Source organism: Heloderma suspectum, chromosome 4 (assembly GCF_057233095.1).
Source record: "Heloderma suspectum isolate Gila_16-S chromosome 4, 16-S_ref, whole genome shotgun sequence".
Taxonomy (NCBI): Eukaryota; Metazoa; Chordata; class Lepidosauria; order Squamata; family Helodermatidae; genus Heloderma; species Heloderma suspectum.
The window spans coordinates 298,019,230-298,039,164 of NC_139461.1; the positions used below are offsets into that span (position 1 = coordinate 298,019,230).

The window sequence follows — 19,935 nt, forward strand, 5'->3', positions numbered from 1 at the left end:
AGAGTGGGGTGTCCAGGGACCGGGCTTGGACTGGGCGTTTCAAATCTGCCCTGAGTTGCTAGGGCTGGGCATTAAAAAGAGGGCTAAAGAAAGGGTGGGTGTCTCTTCTTGGCCCTGACGGTATGAGGGTGTGCCGCCGGTCGATGGCTATCCTGAGAGGCCCATACTTTGGTTTGTATAGGATAGACTAGCTAGCTTTATTGTTTTGCTCATGGGAGTGTGTGCCTTGGTGTTTGGCGTTTCTGGTTTTGCTTAGAGTTTTGTACCTTGCTTGTAATTTCCTGTACAACCTACTACCACTCCCCATTTCTTCCTCTTTGTTCCTTTCCCCTAATAAACTTTTATCCAACTTCCAGGCCTACCTTGCAGGGTTGTTGTTGTGAAAACCAACAATCGTTCACAGTACTTATAGTTATTTACATTTTCAAATGGTTAATTATGTATCTCTAAGCATTTTAGGTCCTACTAGACATTTGTCTATCAAGCTTTTTGATGTGTATATGGTATATAATATTTCTTGCTCATTAACTGATAAGCAAAAACTTTAAGTACAGACACTGCTGTTGTGGGCATGTGACCAATGAGGGAACTGGAGCGGCAAAGGGGTGGTATTTTCACTGTTTCAGTGCCCTCATTGGTCCCAAAGGAGGCATTTGATTTGTTCTGCTCACTGCTACTCAAAGTTAACAAAGAAAAAAAACCCATTCATTTAAAATGGTGTGCCATGGGGCAGCAGCCATTACCAGCTGGCTGTGGTGTTGCTTCGGTTTAGCAGCAGGTTGGGAGGAAGAGAAGCTGCTGCTTGTCAGGGGTTGTTTGGGGGACCTCCCAAACCTTGGGGCCCCTGCACCCTGGAGTCTGACCCTGGAGGCACCACTGAAGAGAACAATTATTTTCCAAATCTCACCCAAGTGACGCAACATAGCAGTTTTCTCCTGAAAGGTAAGGCTTCTAAGAGGTTACTACTGGTAATGACTACATGAAGTTAGACATGGCATTGCATTCTTTTTCATTTGCAGTTGGGTTTGCCTATGCACTGGAAAAACAATAATTGACAAGTTCTAGAAAATCCAGTCTTTTATGGGAATTGTGTTGCAAGGCCCTCCTGTACTTCCAGGCAATGAATGTATAGAGAAACATCTGATGACATGACCAACGATTACTGTCACATGTAAATAGTGAGCTGTAGCCCTGTGTCCTCCTTTCTCATAAATGATATATTGCTATGTTCTCCTGTAGTGGATTCACTCTACAATCACACTGAACTGCAGAGATGAAAAACAGATCAACAATGATCTAGGAATTAAGTTCTGTCCTAAAAAACTGTTATGAGCTGGGCTGGCCAGGGTAGTTGAGCCAGTAATCCACAGATCTATTTACTGTTGCTCCATGTGGTAAACCACTGAGCATACCATTTGTGGGAAAGGATTCATGGGAGCCAGAGTGACTCCAACCACTCAGTCCTTCCATTGGCTCCCTCAGTCCTTCCATTGGCTCCCTCTGACCTGGAAGGCGTATAAAGATTTCTAGGTCAGACTGGGACTTCGCTCAAGCAACAACAGGTAAACACCGTGTCTGCCTTCCTCTCCATGGCTGCCTATAAGCCCAGCACTGACAGAATGTCTCACATTTGTGGTTTATTTGTTTTTCCCCATCAACCAAGGCCAAAGCTTCTGTGGGGACTGCAGTCATTTCTTGTTCTAACCAGAAATACATGTTCCCCTTATCGTGTGAGATCCAAAGTCTTAACCGTGCAATTTGAATGGATTGGCAGTACCAGAAAGATTATGGTACAGAAGTATTAATAGTGGCAATCCATGAAAACCAGCAAAGTTTCAAAGGGCTTCATCATGTTTGATGTTTTCAGTATATTTATCGTAGTTTAACTTAAACAATGCTGATAAATCCAGTGTTCTATGTCCAGGTATCTTTATAATAGAGTTGTCCGAGCAGTCAAGGTCTAGCTTACTATTGATTTCAGAATGAACCTCAACTGATCAATTCATTACCAACTTAACAATTATAATTTAACTTTAAAAACTTACTACAGGAGACTCTGATCACAGATCAGAACATCTGGGTAAGTGAACATATAATCTGTCTATACAGGAATATGATTTATTCCTGGAATATTGTTTTGGTCTACATGGATAGTTTCTAACTACAGGATTGCATCCTCTATTTTGCAAACTTTTAGCCTCGTTTCCTCTCTTCTAAGTACATTATTTAGGAAGAGAGGAAAGGCATTCTGTACATGATGTGAAGGCCAATGCTCTTTTGGGCTGCATTAATAGAAGCATAGCTTCCAAATCCTGGGAAGTGCTAGTTCCCCTCTACTCAGCACTGGTTAGGCCTCATCTGGAGTACTGTGTCCAGTTCTGGGCACCACACTTTAAGAAGGATGCAGACAAGCTGGAGAAGGTTCAGAGGAGGGCAACAAAGATGATCAGGGGACTGGAAACAAAGCCCTGTGAGGAGAGACTGAAAGAACTGGTTTCCTCTCTCCTAAGTACATTTAGGAAGAGAGGAAAGGCACTCTGTACATGCTCCATGATGTTATTGCAGCACAAAGGCCTTTCTTTTCCTGTGGTCCTTTGGTTTGGTTTATTTGTCTTTAAAAAAAACGAAACCAAGGACCTCGTAAGGTGCCCTGAGCATTTTTTAGTGGGGAAGCAGGGGTGTAAAAAGATGTCAGACAAATAAGTATTCGGATCTGTTTCTTTAGTGGGTGAAGCGGGTGTCTAATGAGCATGGAGAAGAGATGGGGGTGGGGTGCGTGGGCAGCAAGTTCACCAACACCTCCAAGAAGCCTTTTTCTACCTCCTTATGGGGCTGTGAGTTGATTGTCCCTGCGCTCCCCCTCTTAGGAACTCCCCACTACAGGACGTTGCTGGCTGAGCGGATCCCGGCGGGGCGGGGAGCGAGGCGGGGCGGGAGGAGCATCTTCCTCCTACAGGGCGGGGGAAGAAGGTGGATCGCTCTCTTTCTAATTCCGCAACGAGAGAGAGGAGGCGAAGGCGGCGGCGGGGCCGTCTCAGCCTTAGCGGCGGGCGAGCGCGTGGCAACGATGGAGACGGGGCGCGCCTTTTCTGTGGCCGCGGGACGCGGGCGAGTCTCCAGCGCTGCGCTTTTCCACCTGGCGGTAGGAAGGGTGGGAAGGAGGTCCGGGTGGAGATTAGTCGGAGATCGGGCTGTGACGCTACGGAGGCGAAACGCGTTGCCTGGTTCTAACTTTCATTGGCTGCGATTGCCAGAGGAGAAGCCAAGTTAGTTGGTTGCAGCAAAAACGGCAAAGGCGAGGCTCGTGGCACTGTGAGCGACAAAACGCACTCGTGAGGGCATCGTGAGAATCCATGCATCTGATGAAGTGGACTCTAGCCCGCTGGGGCTGGTGGCTCTGATTTCGGCGAGGCTGTGAATGCGTTCTGGGTTTCAGTCAGAACCAGCCAGAACTCTAAAGGAGCTCTCCAAGGTGCTGAACTCTTTCCCCAAAATAGCCCCACCGAATTCTGGTTCACAGCCCCACCGAAATCGGAGCCACCAGGCCCCCACTGTCTCTACTCCACTAAAGTTTATGCACGAATACATTTGTTAGTCTTTAGGGTGCCACAAGACTCTGTTCTTTTCGTTGGCTGTGCACCAAAGTTGGGAGATTAATTCCTGGGAAGTGGGATTGGGTGGGTAGGAGGGTGGGACTCCCAATTCCTTGGGAATGTCAGCCTCTGCTCTGAAAGCCACCTTTTCCCTGACATGGCTGGGTGCTCTGTAATCGGGTGATGGAAGTGCACTCTGCATCTGCTTAGAGCTACTTTCATCTGCTCCAGAGTTGAGTGTTGTGTGTGTTGACAACTTTTGAACAAGTAAGGATATTCAACCATGGCTTGTTTAACCATCGTTGCCCAGTTTGGATAAAATTGAAGACTTCTTGATTTATTTGCTGGCTCACACAAAGGGAGGAGTGAAGGGGCTGCATGTGCAGGCAAAATGCTCATTCATACCTTGGCTTATCAGGTTGAGATATGGGGGATTTCTACACCAGCCTAAAATCCTGCATTTAAAACGGGGCTTTCCGCTTCCATTTTAAATGCAGGATCAAAACTGATTCCCTTTACGCGCGCTTTCTTCTCTGTAGATGGCCATTCCTATAGCATTATGTTTCCGAGAAGAGGCATTGCACGCGCTCCAGGTTTAGCGATACTTGCCCCTGGGTTCCTGCCCCTTTCCCTCCCCTTGCACATTACTGGCGGATGGGAACTGACATGCCGATCTCCCTGGGCCCCGCCTCCCTCTGCCATGCTTTTGGCCAGTCCCTGCCACTCAGCCCCTGTGCTGCTCCTCTGCTCTGCTGCCCCCCCTCACTGCCGCTCTGCTGTTCTGCTGCTCTCCTGCTCTGTTTTGACCAGGCAGGCTGAAAATGTCGAGGAGCCAAAATGGCGCAGGAACAAGAAGGCTGAACCCCATCAGACCTTCGTCACCACCTTCAACAGCATGACCACGCCTCCAACAACCACACTCAGCGCTTCATTCACCCTAGGGGAGAAATACACAGGGAGGACACAGCGCTCCATTTGCACATATCTTGAAAAATACCCAATTTTTTCCATTTGAGGAAAACACGGAATAGGTGGGAGGAAATAGTGGAATAATGGCTGGACAGTGCCGATGTCATGTAAAAGACCTGCACAATTCAGTGAGTGGGCAACCATGAATGCGCAATAAACTTGAGGTGTAGAGATCCCCATGATAATCTGGATAGAATTTTTAGACAAGGGGATGTTGCCTGATAAAGAGAATGGTTGTTAACAGTGTGCATGAGCTTCAACTGATTAAAATCTGCAGAAATTTGCAGAGGATAAAATAATGAAATTTGCAGAAGGATTATTTCGTTGTTTTAATATGCTGCATGCTTGTGTTCTAACACACACCAGCTTAGAAGAGTGTCTGCCATTCATGGATTTTGTATGTACTTTGTTCATTTTTAACATATCTGCTAATAATGAAGATAACCAACAGCTTCATGCAACAGTCATGGGAAATGGTAGACAGAGCCAGATATCTATTAAATCTTGTGTGTCGAGGAAAGGGCAAACTGGTAAAAGAAAAGTAGGTGTTAAATGGCCCTTATTTAGAGGACTAGACACATTCCATAGAATGATTTGAGGAAATATTCTCTATTCATAAATTAGGTAAGGAAGTTATTACAAAGACAATTTGAAAAAAAAAAGTAAAGAAACTTAACTACAACAAAATATTATCTGTACGGTGTCATATTACAGACCCTGAATTAGATTTCATTATATATGCCTGAGAAGGCATGGAGAGTGCAACATAATATAGATGTATAATTTCTTAGTATTATATTGCAATCATGGTAACTGCTGAGTGTTACTGTGCAATTGTAAAGTATAGGAATAAAGCAAAGCTACTGAGGAAACAAATGGATGAAAGCCAAAGAATAACCTAATGTATAAGTAAAATAGATCTCAGAAAATAGAGATAAAAATAATTGACCCAGAAAGGTAAACAAGGGATTAAAATAATGGAGATCTAAGACAGAAATATTAGTCACTATGAAGATGCTATAAATCAAATTAAGCAAATGAGGAAGAGGAGAAAGGGAATATTAATAAAACTCTAAGACTTTAAAGTACATGGAGAGAATATTGAACGATCTGTTCAGAATGTTTGCTAGACAAACAAAAATTATTTGCAGAAAATAACTTCACTCTTGGAAGAATAGAATACATGAAAAAGGAAAGGACGGTTTGGCATTGTGGGAAAAAAAAAACTCAGTAAGGTGTTAGGTCTAGAAGCTGAGAGAACCTAATCTGTCTGGAATCTATGTGGGGAATAAACTCTAAATAGCAGCTCAGCTAACCCCTGGAGGTAGGTTAGTAGAATCCTTTAGGATGAGACAGGCTGCGGTCCTGTGGTGCCTAGGAGGGCATCCCAGTAGCTGTAGGATATTTGAGATCTCCCCCTTGGAGGACGGTCCAGCGTCAGAGGGAGAGATCCAAACTTGCAAACACTCTTCCAGCCACCACGGAAACTTCCACAGTCCTTGCCTGTCTGATGCCAGAGCTTCTCCATTAGTAAAGCTTAAAAGGGGATGTTTAGCGGGGTGTGTGTGTGTGTGTGTGTGTGTTTGGGTCGGATTGTGAGAATGCTTGGATCCTCAGGAACAATAGTTTCCCCGTTCCTCTGCCATGCCCCTCGAGTTGGGGAAAATGTATGACAGTTGTGGACCTGGCATACATAATTTCCCTCCCATTGCAACCAAAGAGAAGGAAACCATAAAAGTAAAAAACAAACAAACAAAAAAACAAGCAAAAACAACCCACCAGAAAAGAAAAGGAAAAAAAACCCCATCTCTTCCCTTCCTTCTGCCCTGTGGCATGAGTCCATCAGGGCTTTGGATATGCCTTCAGCTGTAAGTTCCTCAGCCATTGAATCTCCCTGCACCTACTGGTAGGATTAAACTGCCCATATTAAATACTGTCCATCAGTGCTAAGGGGTAGCAATAGGCCCTAGAATATCACTATTGTCTGATATAGCACCTACAACTAAGGAGAAATTAGGAATCATAACGGAAGAACTCCAGGAAAGGGGCATAAACTACACGTGGGGTTTCCCAGCAAACTTTTATGATTGTAATTACAAAACAACCCTTCTTCTTCTTCTTCTTCTTCTTCTTCTTCTTCTTCTTCTTCTTCTTCTTCTTCTTATCCCACCTTTTTTCCTCTCACAAGGAACCCAAGGTGGCTCACATAGCCCTCCTCCCATATTATCCTCACAACAACCCTGTGAAATAGGTTAGGCTGAGAGTTAGTGACTGGCCCAAAGTCACCCAGTGAGCTTCATGGCAGAGTGGGGACCAGAACCCAGATCTCCTAAGTCACAGTCCAACATTCTAACCACTATACCACACCGGCTCTCAAAACTATAGCAATGGCCAGACTTTCACTGAGCATTTCATGTTTTTAGATGAGATAGACAAGGAAATGGAAGAAATCAGGAAAATGGTAATGGGTAAAATAACAGAAAACGACTCTGTTCAGGTGTGTGTGTTGGGGGTGGGGGTGGTAAGTGCAAGGAAATGTTCAACAGAAAGAGCCAATAATGAGAGATCCCAACTTACACTAAAAATTACAATTACTAATTATATTTATGTCTCACCTTTCCTCCAAGGAGTTCAGTATGGCATACATGGCTCCTCCCTTTTATTCGCACAACAACCCTTTGAGGTAGATTAGACTGAGAGATGTTGGGTGACATTGGGCCAGTCACTGAGATTCATAGATTTGAACTCGGGTCTCCCCAGTCCCCATCAAAGACCCTAACCACTACACCACACTGACTTTTATTATTATTACTAATTACTTATATGAATTCCTTCATGGCATGAGTTATATTTAGATTATACAAGGAGAAGCACATGAATAAGTTGGCACCCACCTTTTTTCCCCCTTTTCCCCTCTTTCTTTCCTTTTTAAAAAATTGCATACAATAGTTCTCATTTTTAAGCACCGATTAGGCTGACACAAACTGCTCTACAGGATTTCAGTTTGTTATGAGTTACTGTTCCCTGTATTCAAAACCAATATATAATATTCCATGACCAAGTAGAGTGCTTTAAATTGACTCCCACAGATAGAAACAAGAGTGTGCTCTTGTACTGTTGAATATTCTCTAGGAAATGCTGTGAAGGAGAATGCTCATCACTTCAGGACTTTTGTGAAGATCTGGGACACTCGACTGAAGGGACAATGACATTTGCATTGTGAAAGCATGTTGTGGAATGGTTGTCTCATTACTCCAACCTGATATGTTTGGCTGAGCCATATTGACATATGAAATTGCCTATATAAAAATTGAGGATGATGGTTTGGATCCAGACTGAGTTGAAGCTGGGTCCTATTGAAATTAATAGGATAAGTTAATCATGATGCACTCTGGATCCAACCAAATTGTGTATAGCTCTCCGAAGGACTGTGTGTGCATGTGTGTGTGTGAAAATAAATACGTGATCCTGCAACACTCTAATTTTCCACAGTTTTGTCCGTTATATCTGCTAAATGAACATTAATCTGGTCAGGTTTTCGTTGCTGTTTTATTCTTTTTCTATAAGGGTTCATCACATGGAGCTTTTATCCTGCTATTGAGATGGCTCTGTCATGGAGGTTTGCGGGCTCTTTAGATGACACTGTTACCCTCCAGGGTGTCTCCTGCAATTTTCCCCAGCCTATCCCGTGATTTCCCCAAATGCAAAACATGTCGTACTTTTTCCAGCCCACGGAACAGGAGTGCCATGACCTCCCCCTGAAATTCTTCATTAGCGGAAGAAACCGCTGTGTCTGCCTGCTGTGAGCGTTTGTTTTCAGTTGTTGGGGACACGGTCAGGAAAGAAGGCATTGAGGATGGGCTGCAGGGCGTGCAGGAGCAAATTTGACAGGCGCGAGCGTAAGAATCGCCCACCAGTTGCAACTCCTGCCTCCACTCAAGTCTTACTGAGGAAGGACTTTCCTTGATTCCCAGGTGTCTGCCATGTAAATGCTTGAGCACATTTCTCAGCTGGGGGGAGAAGAGGGTAAAATTCCTCCCTGCAACAAAGGGAGACACATTTGATCCCCCACCCCACCAAGCTCAGAAGCAACGTGCTCTGTCCATTCAGAGCACCCCATTAAGTTCAGTGGGACTTAATCCCAAGTAAGTGCGCCGAGGGTTGCAGACTTACAGGGCGATCTTATGTCTGCTCTGAAGTAAGTCCCATTGAGTTCAATGGGGTTTACTGCCATGTAAGTATGCCAAAGGTTGCAGACCTATGGCACAGTCTTACATTTTATGTCTACTCAGAAGTAAGAGGTTTCCTGGGGGCTGCAAGAAAACAGTACAGCAGACGTTAAGCTACAAAAACAAGACCCCCCCCCCACTCCTTGCACACGTGCCAGGGAGGGAGGGAGGCACTCCCTCAGTTTAAACCACGGGTCTGCCATGTAAAAGAGCCCTTCCTAATCCCACAAAGAAACCGAAAGCAGGAAGCTCCGGAAAGGATGTGGATTTTTGCGGGGGGGTTGCTTAATGTAGAGACACCCATAGTAAATCTGACTGCCTTTATAATACACCCTCTATAATACACCTACACACCTTGGTCTCTTCTTCACTTGACATTTTCCCACCTTTTAAAAATAAATCCTCTCTCTGTATGTAAGTAACCGTAACTCTCTCAGTTACCTACCTTCTGACTGTTGTACAAAGCCTTATCATTTTCTATATTCACTTCTTTCGCAGTTTGATTTTTACTTCTGTCTATTTTAAAAATATCTCCCTCCCCCGCCCCCTTTTATTCTTTCCATTCTTCTTTGTCTCTCCGTTTCGGACTGTTTGTTAATATGCGCCTAACCTGAAGTGAACTTGATTTTCTCTCTTTCCCTTATCACTGCTTTGTTCTGACCATAGTTTTTGATGGTTAATGGAACAACTTAGCTTTATGCTTTCCTGGATTGCTGACAGATTCTTCCCACCTCTTTTAGGGTATATTTCTTCAACGCTTCTTTAATGTGCTTCTCTCTACTGTACTGTATGATCTCTTTACCTTGTGGTTGGATGTATATTCAAATGTTTCTTTAGTCTATTTTAGAAACATTTCCCCACAAATTTCTTTTCATTCTATGAATATTTGAAAATGCTAGCTATTCTTTTTCTTCAACATACTTCTGTGCTGCCAGTTTGTTACCTTACAGAATTTCTGTTTTACTCTCATGATCATACGTATATGTCATACACCTTCTTTTCTAAGTAAACAATTGCTGCTCTCAGTACTTGCATACCTTAGCTAGAAAACTATAAATTAGAGCTGTGTGCAAATGGCCTCTCAAAATTCTTCAGTCTGTTTGTGGGCAGAGAAACTGGGGGGACAATTTCACTGAATTTCTGCTAGGGGGTGAGAAATTCTCCAACAGTTTCTCACAGATAAGGCTCACTGTTGGCTGAGGTTGTGCCAAGGGTAATTTCTTTTTAGCTAAGGGTTTTTGGTTTACTGCACTGCTTCTGTAGCTGGCAACAGCATCAACTGTGTTGAGGCTTCCACTTTTCTGAGGCAGAATTTTGAATTTCTTTTGGTGGTATTTTTGAGCTTCCCTAATCACTGCAAGGTGGCCAAGGGTGCTGTGTGTGTTTTCTCCCTCTATCACACATCTTTCCATTGTTCTGCAGCGTCCTAGGCCACCTGGCACTTTCTGAACTGAAAAAGCCCCATGGGAGGAATTGCCTTTTGGGGGCAATCTACACTTCGCACGTAATCGCAATGAAGCCGGTAGAATATCGCGGTTCATCTAATCGTATTAAAACGTGATAATTCACACTCGGTCCGTTTCCCTGTTTCAGTACTTCCTTGAAACCGTAACCTTGATTCATACTATTCAATAGGAGAGTCTTCAATGAGGCAGAAGTGGGCGGATTGTGGAAGGGGAGCAGTCTCTTTTTACTGGTTCTCCCAATTCCCCGCCATCTCTCCCTCCTTCCTTGTTCTAAGGACCTTAGTGTTAACTGTTTCGGCACCTGGCCCCATCGGGTTTTTTTTTCTGCCAGCTTAACTCTCCAAAACTTCAGTGCTTCGGAGAGACTGCTCCTTCCGTGTGCTGTATTTTTTTTTGCATGATATGAAGATCGGAATCTGTACATGGCTGTATTTTTAGCTGTCAGTCTTCCCTATTTTCTCTGTGTTTGTGTTCCTGTGTGTGTGTGTGCATGTGCCTGTGTATGTGGGACCCAGTGAAGCCTCTCTGGAATGAAACTGGATAATATTGCTTCTGCTTTGGGTTACCCTGTCCGAGGTGGCTGAGAAGATGCAGTTCCTGGAATTCCATAGAAGGGCTCCAGTTCCTTTCATGGGCATCCCAGAAAGGTTGTTTACTGGGAGGTTGCCTGCAGAGAGGAGAAACACCGATTGATAGCATTCTTGCCTTCAAACTAATACACACTTACCTGAGAGTAACTCTCATTGAACTCAATAGGACTTACTTTTGAGTAGACATGCACAGGCTTAAGCTGTAAATTCCACAAGGTTTCTCCAAGATCCCACTGAACACAGCAAATCTTAGTTCTGAGTAAACACATTGGCTGTAAGCACATTGAGTAAACACATTGGGAAAAAAGTAAAACAAGGATCCATGAAATCAAAAAGGGATCCTCGTTATTCCATATGATTTTTAAAGGGAGACCCCCCCCAAACCACCACGTGTGCAGCCACAGCCCCAAAGCAGGGATCTGAGGCAGGGATCTCCAGTGATCCTCATGATTTTTAAAAGACCCAAACACCATCATGTCACAGAGCACATCTGCCTCCATGGACTGAACCAGGAAAATCACAGATGTGCCACTCATGGGCGCAGCCATGGTGCAAAAGCTGGGATCCAGGGCAAGGATCCTCTTGATTTCATATGATTTTTCACACCATTTGAGGTGAAGCAGCAGATCTGGGATTCTTAGTGTGCATACTTGGACAAAGATGAGTTTTGTGCTTTGATGGGGTGGGGGGGCAGGGGGGTCTCCTTATTCGGGTGGGAAAGGCAGTGTACTCAGGTACATGCAGATACTCTGTCACCTCCAAATCAGAAAGAATCCTTGAAGGGAATTTGCTTTCATTGGGATTTCCCTCCCTTCTTGAAAAGAACACAGGCAGTGCACCTCCCAGAGTTTGACCAGAAAACATGGACCGGATTAAAGATGCCTAACAAGCCACAAAACAGAGACAGAACAAACACATCTTCTTTTTTAGCAGTGTAGTAGCGTTTGGATGACAATGGAGCAAGGAAATATGGATTGAGATCCCAGGACGTTTTTCAAGCTACCTTTTTATGTCTGTCAGCTTGACTTCCCAAAACGTTGAAGCTTCGGAGAGACTGCGCTTTCCGTGTGCTGTATTTTTGGCGTGATATGAAGATCAGAATCTGCACATGGCTGTATTTTAAGCTGCCGCCTTCCCTTTTTCCTGTGTGTGTGTGTGCGTGTGTGTGTGCGCGCGCACGTCTCTGTGTGTGCGTGTGTCTGTGCAAGTGGGACCCGGTTGCTGCCTGTCTGGAATGAAGTTAGATTGTCCCTAGACATTCTCCGTTTCTTTGAAGAGCCAAAGAGAAAAAAGTACTGTATGAAAAATTTAGCTCGGAGAGGAGAGAGAACTATGGGTGAACACACAAGGAAGTGAGCTACCGATGCTAGAAGCTGCCCGAAGAGCAGATGGAGGCGTTGAGAGCTCTGATTGGCCAGTAGGGAAATACGAGATCAGCCGTATAAGGACGGGTACCACACCTATATACGGTACCCGAAGTGAAACATTGGACTATATGAATGGAAATCTACTTGTATATTATGGTATTTCAGGGAAATGAATACGATAACAGGTCAAAGAACATTTGCGGCTCAGAAACGATGCAGCGTGAACATCATGTGCACCGTGGGAGGCGGAAACTTCTTCGGAAGCGTGACAAACCGTGAGTGTAGATTGGGCCATGTCTTCCTCATAGTAGCTTTAATTGAAGTCTGGGGGAGTTGAGCAGGCTACAGGCTGCCTGCCACAGAGATTATTGTACAGTGAAAGACAGGACAATCACACACACACCACAGCCACCTCATAAGTAAAATAAAGACAAGAACCCTAAACCCAACCCATGAGAATTTCTCTGAAATTTCTCCTCCTTTGAATTTCTTTTCAAAAGCAATTTATTTTCTATCAAATTGAATGAGAATGGTAAAAAAACCCAAAAACCTGTGGGAGAAATTCTCTGAAATTGCCCCCCCGCCCCCAGTTTCTCTGTCCACGAATAGGCTGAAGAATTTTGAGAGGCCATTTGTGCACAACTCTAGTTTTTATAAACTTGGACATAGTGGAAGATCAAGCTAAATGATGGGAAAGAGATATATAAACCTTATAAATATATAATATATACATCGATTTCTAATGAAGTATAGTCTTGTTTATGTGAAACAGGGTATGGTATGTATATTTCAGTTTGTGTAACTTTAGAAGAACTTTTTCGAAATCATACGCTGGTGATACTATACTATTTTCTATTGCTCAAACATCTTCTGGAGTTGTAAGGTTGATAATGCTCACTCTTTTGCATATTTAGAGTTATGTCCAATTTTAGTCCTAGTTAAAGTAGACCCACTGAAATGAATGGGACTTATGCAACCCATTGGATGCAATCCTTAGGGGCTATAACAAAGTGCTGTGGCAGGCTTGGCAGCTGGGCCTGAGGAGCTGTCTGTCAAGAAGGAGGCCCCTCCTCCATGACAGAATCAGGGAGGAGAGGGGGGTAGAGCACAGCCTCACTGGCAGTTGGAACTTGTCAGTTAGGGAGTGGCAGTTAATCGGAGAGAGAGTGAAAGTGGATTTCACATAAGCCTGTCTTTGTCTGCTTGTTCCTCTGTCCTGGTTCACACAATCACCACAGGCCACCATGACCATTGTGAATATTCAAGCCGCAGCTGAAAGTCGGTGTGGCTTATCATGGTGTCTGAACCCAGCGACAGTGGGTTGTTGGTGTGGTTAGCAAACAACCCACAACTCATGGGCTGTTTTAGGGTTGTGGGTGGTTTGTTAACCATGCCATCAACCCACCCTGCACTGGGTTGGGACGTCACGATAAGCCACGATGACTGCCTGCTATGGCTTGAATATTAAAAATGGCCACTGGCATGTACCGCAACCCACCATGGCTCAAATAAGGCTTAAATAAAGCATTGTAGCTTAAATAAGCCACCGTAACCTGTGGCAGTTGTCTAAACCACCCCCCCCCACACACACACACTTATACTACCCTCTAAATGACCTCATGGTTAGAGTTAATGTAGCTAGGGATTATAGCCAGTTTGTTTCTTTTGTTTCTGTTCAATGTATGTTAATCCTTGTTTTCAGTCTGTAAATCTGCCTTTTTGCCTATGAATAAATAAGCCCTGTTTTGAATATTCAGAGGACCTTGTGGCTTGACTTTAGAGATTCCTTCCCTACAGACCTCCCCCATGACATCTTATCCTAGACCTGCCTGCTGTGACTGGATTTATAAAGATCACGTGCACCTAGCCTAGCCAGGGGAATATAGCAAACAGAGAGTGGTAACAGTGATACTACCTGAGCAGACTTTGGGTATAATTAGTTATTTATTAGTATTTGAGAAGCTCTGAAGTCGTAGGGAACTGTTACGTGTCACGATGGCACTGTGTCAAACTTTGGCCTTTCTGGGTGTGTGTGGGTGTGCATGTGTGAAAGCAGTAGCATATTGGGTATAGACTGTCCCTATTATCCAAGTGACTTACTCTAAGTTTACTTTAAAAAGAAACACCCTGTGAATAAAGAGCACCATACTTTAATATGGAACCTTCTTACAGCAGCCACAATAATAATGGCAAGAATATGGTGGACAAAAATATTCCAGGTCAACAAAAATTAAGTTGGGACATAGTGTTCATGGATGAAGATATACTGTGTTTGGATGCAACAAGAAATAATCAAAGTTATTGTTGGAGATTTGGTATTCCTTATGTCTTGTTTCAAATAGTTCCAGAAAATGCAAAAAACCCAAAGATTTTTCCCCACATCTGTTGCCTAATTAATTGGAAGTGAGCAGTTTTTTAAGTAATCAAAAGATTATGCATTGATGATTATAACACTTTTTACAAACATTTTTTTCATTTATTTGTCTTGTAACACACACTTCCATACCAGTGGGACTCTGTTTTTAACCTTCAGTGAGTAGAGGACCAGGCACAGGCTACTCTAGAACAATCAGAAAGCTAGACACGAAAAGGGAAGAAAGGCTATGGAAGGACAAGACTCTCCAGTGGTGGTGACCTGTAAGGTATGTGTAGGGATGGACGAAAGGGACTTACCTTGTCCTGCAGCTTGCTTCGTGGTGGGGGGGAGGCGCTTTGGTTCTCCCCCCAAAGTTCAGGCAAGGGGGGGAGGCACCGCGCCACTCCCGGCCGAAATTCAGGCTGGGGGGGGGAGGCGCCCCATCCCTCGCCGGCGAAATTCAGGCCGGGGAGGAGTGCCCCATCTCCCCGGACGCGAAAAAAAAGTAAACAAACAAACACACACACCCGTGATAGGCTACATAACGATTTGCGTAGCCTATCACGGCTAGATTTCCAAAGTCAGCCGTGATAGGCTACGTAAATCGTCACGTAGCCTATCACGGGTGACTTTGGGGGAAAAAAAAAAGCGCGTACACTAATGGCGGCGCCCCATGGGCGCCGCCATTTGCGTTCCTTATTTTGGCACGTCTAGTCTACATAAAGATTTACATACACGGTGAAAATAAGGGAATGCTATTAGCGTTGCCCTTATTTTCGCCGTAGTCTACGTAAATCTTTACGTAGACTAGACGTGCCAAAATAAGGAACACAAATGGCGGCGCCCATGGGGCGCCACCATTTGCGTACGCGCTTTTTCCCCCCCAAAGTCGCCCGTGATAGGCTACGTGACGATTTACGTAGCCTATCACGGCTGACTTTGGAAATCTAGCCGTGATAGGCTATGTAAATCGTCACGTAGCCTATCACGGGTGTGTGTGTGTGTGTTTTTTACTGTACTTTTTTATTTTGTAATGGCGGCGGCGGCAGCCGGTCGGGAGACCGGCCGCCGCCCCTGCCGAACCGCCGCCGAACCACCTCCGGGACCCGTCGCCGAGAGGGACATTCGCCGAAGGTAAGTCCCATCCTGGGGGGGGGGCGGGGGGCCGGCGGAGAATTTCCCCAACACTTTCGGGGGGCGGAATGTGTCGGCACCCGGCCTCCCGAAGATTCATGGAGAAATTCTCCGCCATCCCTAGGTATGTGCCATGTTTGTTTTCTTGCCTGAAATCAGCATGGCCTACATGTGCAACAAGTGCAAGTTGATCATACTGCTGGAAGAAAATGTAAGAGGACTGGAGCGGCGACTGTTGACCCTCCAGGGAATAAGAGAACATGAAGAGTTCTTGGACAGAATGGTGGAACTACAGCAGTAAAGCAAAGTACAGGAGCTAGGAGAGCAACAGCAAGCTGAGGCAGAAGAGGGAAATGCTGAGATGAGGAAAAATGAAGTAGAGGGTACTCCTTGGAAAAGGGTGACAGGAGCAGAGGAACTAGAAGCCACTCTACACCAGTGGAGGCAGTGGAACTAGGGAACCGTTTCCAGGTACTTGAAGATGAGACTGGAGGACAGCCTGCAGGGGAAGAATTACAGGGGAACCTTCATGAGAGAAGCAAAAGGCTGAAGGCCAGTCAAGCAGAGGTGATGAAACCAAGGCCTACAACAACAAGAGGAGAAGAGTAGTAGTAATGGGAGACTCCTTGCTGCATGGGATCGAAACCCAAGTATGTCGCGAAGACCTGTGGACCCACCAGGTATGCTGTCTCCCAGGAGGACAGATTAGAGAGGTGACTGAAGGGTTGCCTGCACTCATAAAGCCCACTGACAGGTATCCCTTCCTTCTCATCCATGTGGGAACAAATGATACCGCCAAGCGGAACTACGAAGAAATCACGTCAGACTTTGAAGCTTTGGGAAGGAAACTCAACAACTCTGGGGCCCAGATCATTTTCTCATCCATTCTTCCAGTAGTCAGAAGAGGGATAGAAAGGGAACGAAAAATACTCCAGCTGAATGACTGGCTATGAAGGTGGTGCCGACGAGAGAGATTTGGATTCTGGGACCACGGGCTATACTTCCTGGAAGATGGGCAGTTGGCAAGGGACAGGTTGCACCTCACAAATGCTGGGAAGAATGTGTTTGGCCACAGCATGGAGAACTTTATCAGGAGGGCTTTAAACTGAATGCTATGGGGAAGGGAGACGAAAAGTTGGGGATAACAATGGATATCCATTGTTGTGCTCATGCACCACAACAGAGAGAACATCTCTAATAGCGCCCAATAATAGTCTTCAAAAACATGTAGGAAGAAAGCCAGACCATGAAGCACATGATCTTCGAGGTCTATATACTAGGGATGGCGGAGAATTTCTCCCCGAAACTTTGGGGGGCCGAGCGCCAACGTGTTCGGCCCCCTGAACAAGTTTCGGGGAGAAATTCTCCGCACCCCCCCCCCGGGACGGGACTTACCTTTGCCGAATGTCCCTCCCAGCAGCGGGTCCGGCCGGCGGTTCGGCGGGTGTTCGTCCGGGGCGGGAGCGGCAGCCGGTCTTTCGACCGGCTGCCACCCCCGCCATTCCAATAAAAAAAAAAAAAAACGCCCCCGTGATATGCTACGTGACGATTAACGTAGCCTATAACGGCTAGATCTGCAAAGTCAGCCATGATAGGCTACGTAAATCGTCATGTAGCCTATCACGGGTGACTTAAAAAAATAAAAAAAGCACGTACGGATAATGGCGGCCCCCATAGGGAGCTGCCATTCCCGTTCCTTATTTGGTCGCTGTAGTCTACGTAAAGATTTACGTAGACTACAGCGACCAAATAAGGAATGCGAATGGTGGCTCCCTATGGGGGCCGCCGTTTGCGTACGCGCTTTTTTTTTTAAAGTCACCCGTGATAGGCTACGTGACGATTAACGTAGCCTATCACGGCTGACTTTGCAGATCTAGCCGTGATAGGCTACGTTAATCGTCACGTAGCCTATCACGGGGGCGTTTAAAAAAAAAAAAAAAACTTTTGAGTTCGCGGCCGGGCGAGGCGAGGCGCCTCCTCCCCGGCCTGAATTTCGGCCGGGCGAGGCAGGAAGCCTCCCCCCCCGGCCTGAACTTCGCGGGGGGAGCAGCGACGCGCCTCCCCCCCACCGCGTACAAGCTTCGAGGACAGGTAAGTGACTTTCGTCCACCCCTACTATATACTAATGCCCAGAGTATGGGAAACAAACAGAACAAACTTGAACTCTTAATACAGGAGGAAATTATGACTTGATAGGTGTAACTGAGACTTGGTGGGATGACTCTCATGACTGGAATACAGCAATTGAAGGATATAACTTGTTCAAAAAGAACAGAAGGAACAGAAAGGGAGGTGAGGTTGCACTATATGTGAAAAATACGTATCTCTGCACAGAAATACAGGAGGATGAGCTTGGTAGCCCCATTGAGAGCATCTGGGTTAAAACAAATGGAGCAAAGAATAAAAGGAACCTGGTGGTCGGAATCTACTACCAGCCACCCAATCAATGAGAAGACGAAGATGAAACTTTTGAAAAGCAAATTGCCAATGTTTCAAGGAAGCATGATATAGTAGTAATGGGGGACTTCAGTTTCCCCGATATTTGTTGGGAGACAAATTCTGCAAAACATGGCCCCTCCAGGAAATTCCTGACGTGTGGCGGATAACTTGCTCCTACAGAAAGTAGAGGAAGGAACTAGAGGATTGGCTATCCTTGACTTGATCCTAACCAACAGAGATGACTAAGTGGGTAAAGTAACAGTTACAGGAACTCTGGGGGAAAGTGACCATGTTATACTTGAGTTCTTGGTTCTAAAGGAAGCAAAAGCTGAGTGTAGCCGAATGCATACCCTAGATTTTAGGAAAGCCGATTTTAATAACCTCAGAACAATGATAAGTAAGGTCCCATGGCAAGCGACTCTAAGGAGAAAAGGAGTCCAAGATGGGTGGGAGTTTTTAAAAAAGGAAATTTTCAAGCCACAATTACAAACAATTCCAACAAGAAAAAAAGGTGGAAGACAAGAGAAGAAGCCAATGTGGCTTCACAAAAACCTTAGAGATAACCTGAAAACAAAGAAGTACACATATAGGAAGTGGAGAGAAGGCCAAGCAACAAAGGAAGAGTACAGGCAGGTAGCACAGAATTGCAGGGATGGCGTCAGGAAGGCTAAAGCTGAGAACGAGCTGAGGTTAGCGAGGGATGCTAAAAGCAACAAAAAGGCTTTCTTCAGCTACGTGCATAGTAAAAGGCAGAGGAAAGAAATGGTGGTTCAGCTATTAAATAAGGATGGCAAAATGATAACAGATGACAAAGAAAAGGCAGAGGTGCTCAATTCCTACTTTGGCTCAGTCTTCTCCCAAAAGAGGGTCTATGACCCCCCTGGCAAAGGTGAAGTACAGGCTGAAGGGGCAGGATTGCAGCTTGAGAGCAATAGGCATATGTTCAAGGAACACCTAATTACTTTGAATGAGTTCAGATCTCCAGGGCCAGATGAACTGCATCCTAGAGTAATAAAGGAACTGGCAGAAGAACTCTCAGAGCCACTGTCTATTCTCTTTGAGAAATCATGGAGGACGGGTGAAGTGCCAGATGACTGGAGGAGGGCTAATGTTGTCCCTATCTTCAAAAAGGGCAAAAAGGAGGAACCTGGGAACTACAGACCAGTCAGTCTGACATCAGTCTCTGGGAAAATTCTGGAGCAGATGATAAAGCAATCCATCTGGAAGCACCTAGAAAACAATGCAGTGATTACTCGAAGCCAACATGGATTTGTCAAGAACAAATCCTGCCAGACGGATCTGATCTCATTTTTTGATCAAGTAACCTCCCTTGTGGACCGTGGGAATGCTGTAGACATCATATACCTCAACTTCAGCAAAGCTTTCGACAAAGTGCCCCATGATATCCTGATGAGCAAGCTAGCTCAAAGTGGGCTAGATGAGACAATGATCTGGTGGATCCACAGTTGGCTGCAGAATCGGACTCAAAGGGTGCTTCTCAATGGGATCTTCTCAAACTGGGGAGAGGTAACAAACAGGGTACCTCAGGGCTCAGTCCTGGGCCCAGTGCTCTTCAACATTTTTATTAATGACTTGGAGGAGGAGGTGCAGGGAATGCTGATCAAATTTGCAGATGACACAAAATTGGTGTCAGGAGCACCCTAGCTGCCTCTTACAGTCCCCTCCAATAGCCAGCTCAGGACACAGACGACGAGGATTCTTTCCAAGGGTTTATTCCTTTATTACTTTATGACTCTTACAGATACTAATCACTAGTGACTAAGCAAGGAGC

At 45.2% G+C, this 19,935-nt stretch overlaps 1 protein-coding gene across 6 annotated transcripts in view; it reads left to right on the plus strand.

Moving 5' to 3' along the window:
• Nucleotides 1-703: 703 nt before the first annotated feature.
• Nucleotides 704-19,935, plus strand: part of CDH26 (cadherin 26) — a 67,211-nt gene continuing 47,979 nt past the window's right edge. For 3 of the 6 annotated variants that reach the window (XM_084854313.1, XM_084854311.1, XM_084854310.1), the window contains exon 1: nt 704-942. Coding sequence is in view for 3 of the 6 variants with exons in the window: in XM_084854309.1 (XP_084710435.1) it covers nt 3,068-3,142 (75 nt within the window). In the remaining 3 variants the exon portion in view is untranslated. Of the gene's footprint in view, nt 943-2,911; nt 3,143-19,935 lie in introns of those variants that run through there. The other 3 variants (XM_084854308.1, XM_084854307.1, XM_084854309.1) reach the window with 2 other exon arrangements.